The sequence below is a fragment of the Etheostoma cragini genome, chromosome 17 (assembly GCF_013103735.1).
Source record: "Etheostoma cragini isolate CJK2018 chromosome 17, CSU_Ecrag_1.0, whole genome shotgun sequence".
Taxonomy (NCBI): Eukaryota; Metazoa; Chordata; class Actinopteri; order Perciformes; family Percidae; genus Etheostoma; species Etheostoma cragini.
Genome location: NC_048423.1, coordinates 24,977,696 through 24,983,995, shown reverse-complemented (window position 1 = coordinate 24,983,995; position 6,300 = coordinate 24,977,696). Strand labels below are relative to the sequence as shown.

The 6,300-nt window shown below is 43.9% G+C and overlaps 1 protein-coding gene across 1 annotated transcript in view; it reads left to right on the top strand.

Annotated features, from left to right (window-relative positions):
- The window catches only part of gbf1 (golgi brefeldin A resistant guanine nucleotide exchange factor 1), an 83,917-nt gene that overhangs the window by 74,939 nt on the left and 2,678 nt on the right, over nucleotides 1-6,300 (top strand). The window contains exons 34-41 of the mRNA XM_034898553.1: nucleotides 696-898; nucleotides 1,583-1,733; nucleotides 2,466-2,596; nucleotides 2,771-2,872; nucleotides 3,932-4,045; nucleotides 4,498-4,675; nucleotides 4,810-4,992; nucleotides 6,248-6,294. Of these exons, the coding sequence (XP_034754444.1) occupies nucleotides 696-898; nucleotides 1,583-1,733; nucleotides 2,466-2,596; nucleotides 2,771-2,872; nucleotides 3,932-4,045; nucleotides 4,498-4,675; nucleotides 4,810-4,992; nucleotides 6,248-6,294 (1,109 nt within the window). The remainder of the gene's footprint in view (nucleotides 1-695; nucleotides 899-1,582; nucleotides 1,734-2,465; nucleotides 2,597-2,770; nucleotides 2,873-3,931; nucleotides 4,046-4,497; nucleotides 4,676-4,809; nucleotides 4,993-6,247; nucleotides 6,295-6,300) is intronic.

The following is a 6,300-nucleotide window of genomic DNA, read 5'->3' as shown; positions in this document are numbered from 1 at the left end:
CCCCCCCCCCCCCCCCTTCTCTCCGCCCTTCAACTTTCTTGTCATCTGCCCCTAAAACTCCCTCCTCCCCTTTTTCCATTCCCCCCTGTTGTGCAGTTTGTGCTCTACAGTATGACAGGGATTAGGGTTGAGATATGGCAGTGGTGTACTTGTGCTTTGGCATAGCTGTTGACCTATTCATATTCTCCTGATGCTTCAGGCCATCGGATACATGCTGTCAACCGAGCTTTACACAGGCGAACAAAAGCGATGGCTTGATCAAAGCACTGGGCTAAAAGCATGGCGCTGATCTGTACAAGATACTACTAGAAAGAGCATAACCTTTATTGAGCTTTTGTGGGATGACTTGATAGCTTATTATTAAGGGTGGTTTCAAGTATAATTGACAACTTTTTGGAGGCGGCCCATAGCTTGGTGGTTGTTTGGAGCATCAGGCCTTCTAGGGTGTGAACCGTTCATGACTAGCTTTTGTTGAATGATAATGGGCCAAACCATTTAACTCAAGGGCGTGATTCATTCCGGTAAGAATGGTGTGTAGTGGACATATTATTTTGTTTCATTAACCCTTACTGAGTCTTTTCTGGTGCTTCAGTGTGTTTAATAGGGAAGTCTGATTTCATTCATTAAATCTGTGGCTGTAGTTTTAGATCCTTAACAAGATACATTTTATCTTCTTAAATAATTTGCATCCTCAGGTTACCGCAACCACGATAAGAAGAAGAGCCACAAGTATGACAAGTCCCGGATGAGAAAGAAGGCCGGGGGAAGGGACAAGGAGGGGGGAGGTGGTCCGAGGCGAGGTGGCAGCAGGGCGTCCAGCCAGCGTCCGTCACGTTCCCACAGCGACGAGGAGGAGGACGAGGGTGTCCCGGCTAGCTACCACACGGTGTCATTACAGGTTAGTCAGGATGTAAGTACAGCAGCACTCTTGACCCTTCTAGCTTCTGTTGATTTGAGCGCAGCCAGTCTAGCTGTCTTTTCAATGGCTGGGTAAACGGGGCTTTAGGATAAGGGGATTGTGGGAAACCATTTGGCTCTCAAATGGACATTGAGTGCAGGTGGAGCTTTATATTCTGACCAAAATGAAAATGTTGCATAGTGAAGCTTTCCCCACAATGTCAAGTGGAACAAAGACAAGTTTGTTCCTGAGAGTTAAGTTCATCAGTAACAGGCCAAAACGAAAGGTTCATTGTCATAGCGCCACAATCTGGCTAAATTGATCCAAATTTAACACTGCCCGTGTTCTTAAGATATTCAAATGACAGACACACTCACTCACTCACTCACTCACTCACTCTCTCACACACACACACACACACACACACACACACACAGGTTCCTCTCTTTATAGTCATAGATTAGTTATAAATGTATTTTTATTCTGTTGTCGCTATTATCAAGAGTTTTCAACAGTTTTAAAGAAAATTGTAAGTTATTAGTGACTCACCTGAAGGGCTTAATATATATATAAATGAGCCTCAGTCTTTGTATAGAAATTGTAACAAAAAGATTTCTACTGTAGATAGTAAAGCCATACGTTGTGTGATTGTTAACATTGGTTTGGGTATGTGTGGCCTTCCAGCTGTTAGACCTGATGCACACTCTGCACACGCGGGCTGCCAGCATCTACAGCTCCTGGGCAGAGGAGCAGCGCCACCGGGAGGCTGCAGGAAGGAAGATCGAGGCCGATTCCCAGACTCTGTGGACCAGCTGCTGGTGCCCGCTGCTGCAAGGTAGGTCCAAATATCACAATATACACCAGATAGACCTTCTCATGCAGCCCACTACAAAGGTTCTTGTAAATAGTACCTTAATGAAGCTTTTAACATTTGTGTTGTCTTCCAATTGTCTATGACCTTCTTTACGTTTTTGTCGGAGTTTTACACCTTTAAAAACCTAGGAGGTCATGTTAAATGATAAATTAAAATGTTAATGTACTTTATGTTGCTCCTGCCAGTATGTCTTTGATGAGATGAAAAAGATGAACTGTATTGGCTGTTTAGTAAATTCATCGCAATATACATTCACACATACATACAATACACAGACTGGTTTTACTCCGAATGGACATACTAAAGTTGCATGGAATAACTGCCATTAGCCAACAACATTGCTGACTGCCCATTGTACAACACATAGTAGTTATCATAATAGTGTACATACTATGTACAGTAAGGGTATGCAGCCTCATCAACATAAAGTCATGATATCAAAGTTCAAATGTAAAAGATAGAAATATTATTGCCAGGCCTTATGCTCTGGCTGATTTGCCGTCCAGGGCTTTGATGGACAGGGGGAAGAAGAAGTTCTTCAAGTGATTGAATAGATCGATAGAAATTGATAAAAAGTGGAGAATAGCATGCTTATTTGGCAGTTTTTGGAGTTCATCCCAGATTGAATAACAGGCTGTAGGTCAGTTTGAACTCCACTACGGGTCATGAGTGTTATATTGTTGCCCACCCCAGGCATTGCTTGGCTGTGCTGTGATGCCAGGCGACAGGTTCGGATGCAGGCCCTCACCTACCTCCAGAGGGCGCTGCTGGTCCATGATCTGCAGACACTCGATGCAACTGAGTGGGAGTCCTGCTTCAATAAGGTAAGAGAGAAGCTACATGTCTGCACTCACCATAAAATCCTCTTATCTGCTAAATGTATTTCACAGAGCTGACATTGGATATTACAAACCAACTCATTTAATCTTATGCAGTCCCTTTCTTTACACTGTTCATTTGTACTTCTGATTGTTTTGTGTGTCTGTGTGCGTGTGCAGGTGCTTTTCCCCCTGCTGACTAAGCTGCTTGACAACATCAGCCCAGCTGATGTGGGCGGTATGGAGGAGACCAGGATGAGAGCCTGCACACTCCTGTCCAAGGTTCAAAGCAACACACACTGCAGCGCACCCTAACAACAAGCAGCACATGAGCCATGTTTTCATCCTCACGTTTTTTATGCAAATTAGGGAACATTTAAGGACAAAGGCCTCATTGAAACCGTAAAATTCAATTAGTAGGGGGAAGCAGTGGTGTCTTAATGCTGTTCACTATTCTTTGAACGAGCGAATCAAGAAAACACTTATAATCTCAAACAGTATAGAGGACATGTTTTAAATGACGTAAATGATCTGATTCAGATTAATGCTCTATTCGTTATGCCAACCATTTTAATTTCCCGCTCCCTCTCCCTGCTGCGAGTTTCAGTTTTTACATGAAGGAACATCAAGCCGACTTTATTTATCTGGTGTTAGCCTCGTCTCACGGTTTGTGATTGGCCAAGATGAGCAGACACACACACACACACACACACACTGAAGATAATTAAAAACTGGTCGCTAAATGGAAGGGGGACATAATTTCATGTAGTGTACTGACGTACAACCACATCTCACATTGTGAAGGTATTTTATGAATGAAGTAGACATATTAAGTACCTGAGGGCCACTTCGATGTCAGTTTTGAATCGTTTACAATCTCCTTCTTGTCTCCATCTGTTGAAAGCCTGACCCTCGTCTTCACTTTCCCTTTTAGCTTTAATTTGTTCTTTGTTTAGTTCCATAACTTTAACAGATTACTTCAAAAATAAAGTGAACGTCCAATAAATATGAAATCTCCTGCTACCTTTTTACCAGGCTGGATACTCACTAACACAGGCTTTTCAGGTGTTACGCCCAAATCTGTGACCCATCAGAATGTGTGACTGTAGCGGCGTCTACCTGCCGTAAATCAGTCTGGGACTCTGCAGGAAAAAATCAGACCCGGGCAACGGCATTCATAAATACTATGTAAAAACAGTGTTTGTTTCACTATTAGTCCTGTTTCCTGTTCTGGTCATTAGATGAAAAATGATCAGCTTAATCAGCATTTAACAGCTCGGAGCTCGGAGTTATTTCCTGGCAGCGGCTGGGGCTGATGTGTGATTGTTTCCACTCGTCCAGGTTTTCCTGCAACACCTCTCTCCACTGCTGTCCCTGCCAACCTTTGCTGCCCTCTGGCTCACCATTCTGGATTTCATGGACAAGTACATGCACGCAGGATCCAGTGACTTACTGGTGAGGAGAGGGTTAATACTAACATGCAGTACTGAGATGGCATTACAGCTCATTTTGATATTAGACATGTATTAGATAACTATCTCTCTAACACATTACAGTATTGCACTGCTATGCTACTATGCTACTGGTTACTTTATACATATTGTATTATACATGTTTTTTTTAGTTATATATACTATGTATGTAGACTGTACATTTTATTCTATTGGCTTTACACTCTTGGTATCAGCATTACAAACTCATCATTAACCCTTTATATAGTCTGTCATCAGTGTAGATACATTCTTCTCTTCTCTCTGTATATGTTGTCATTCATCTATCATTATTATATTTGATCAAACATCGGTGAGTAGTATCTTAGAGACTGAAAGCTTTTAGGCGGCCTGTGAATTATTTGTGTGTATCATTATATTATATATACCGGTTGTTACCTGGATTTGTCGGTGTAGTTGGAGGCCATCCCTGAGTCTCTGAAGAACATGCTGCTGGTGATGGACACAGCCGGGATCTTCCACAGCGCCGACTCCAGGACAGGGTACTCAGACCTGTGGGAAATCACCTGGGAACGAATCGACTGCTTCCTGCCTCACCTGAGGGAGGAGCTCTTCAAACAGACTGTCATACCAGGTACACGGCCGGCCTCTCTCAGCTCGCACGCCTCTGGACGTTCCCGACAACACGATGTTGGTCTGAGAAGGTCCACGCTTTGATGTAAAGTTGGAGTGAAACTGAAGTGTCTCCTGAATCATCTTTGCTTTTAGATCCAGTACCCAGTCCTGCAGCAGAACCCGTGCAGCCGGCACCCTCAGCAGGCCCGCCTTCATCCCCTCAAGTGTCTCCACCACTTGTCCAGCCGCCCTCCCCGGTCCCAGCCCCCCCTGCGGAGACACAGACCCCCAGCAGGCCAGCATCCCCCCAGGAGCCCCAACCAGCCAGTGCCAACGGTAACACTGCAGGTTTCCTGCTACACCCCCAGAGAAATGTTACCTAGAATGCCCGTAAATAACTCCAAACCAGCCCGCTGCGCCAATCTGGAGGAATCCTAAGTAATGACAACAAAACCGGCGGCGCGTCCACATGATACAAGCCTTCCGTGATCGTGCACCGCCTCCCACGGTTTGACAGTATGAATAAAAGAATTGACTTAATTCTAATTCCTTTTCAGTTCCTGTTTTGATCCGTATCTAGTCATAATTAACCCACTCACTAGGCCTGTAGAAGTTTTATTAATTGTCTGATCACAGTATTTTTTTTGAAGCAATCACCAGTTCATTTAATCCCAATGAATTGCTTACAGTAGCTCAGGTGTTGAGGCGTATGAATGGTGAGGGTGATTGTCAGTTTTAAGTTAATTTAAGAAGAGGCGTGGTTTACTTTTCGGAGCTGTGTACTTGAGTTAGTACACCATCTGGGTCACATGACGGTGATATAACCAAAAGAAGTGTCCTGGGATTCATTGAAAACTGTTTTTTTCTTTTTTGAATAACTACATGAATGAATGTTTTTAAATTTGACTGAAAGAGACACTTATCAGGGTTTCTGCTGGGTCTTTCTAAAGTTTAGGCCTTAAGTCTTAAATTATTTAAAACGAGTCTTCATTTCCCTACGTCCATGCAACGCCTCTAATGCTCTTTTTTATTCTGTGGTTTTCTAGTTCTTTCTTTCACAAGTCCAAATCTAATTCCCTGTATTAGAACTTGTTGTAAGCCAGTCGTCTTTGTTAGGAAAGAGAACCATTCATTGGACACGTCTAGCGTCTGAGTCGGTACGGCCATTGAGCCGTACTAACCCGATGGATCAGCCCCAAACACATTAATGTAGGACGCCCCACACTCATCTTTCCCCAACACCCACACACACACTACAAATAGCCTTCGTCCTGTGTGTGGAGTCTGTTCAGGGTTAACAGGACTGCAGGTGAAGAAGCGTTTCCTTTCAATCTATGGGTCAGGTGGGGGGGTCAGTCTGGATCACTAGCATGAGGGGCACAAGGCTTCCCCCTGTGGGTCCCGTCATGTCCATTACCTGTATTCCCGATTCCAACGCTGTCTAGACGAGAAAGGTTAAAAGCGCCTACTCAACGTTTTACCCCATTTACAAATAAATATATATATATATATATATATATTTTACATGTATGTATGGCAACATGTGGATCCATCTCTGACTGTATTAAACCGTCTCTTCTCTGTCTTGCAGGGTCAGACCGCTCCTCTCCAGTCCCCACCTCGATCCCCCCCTTGCCCGTGCCA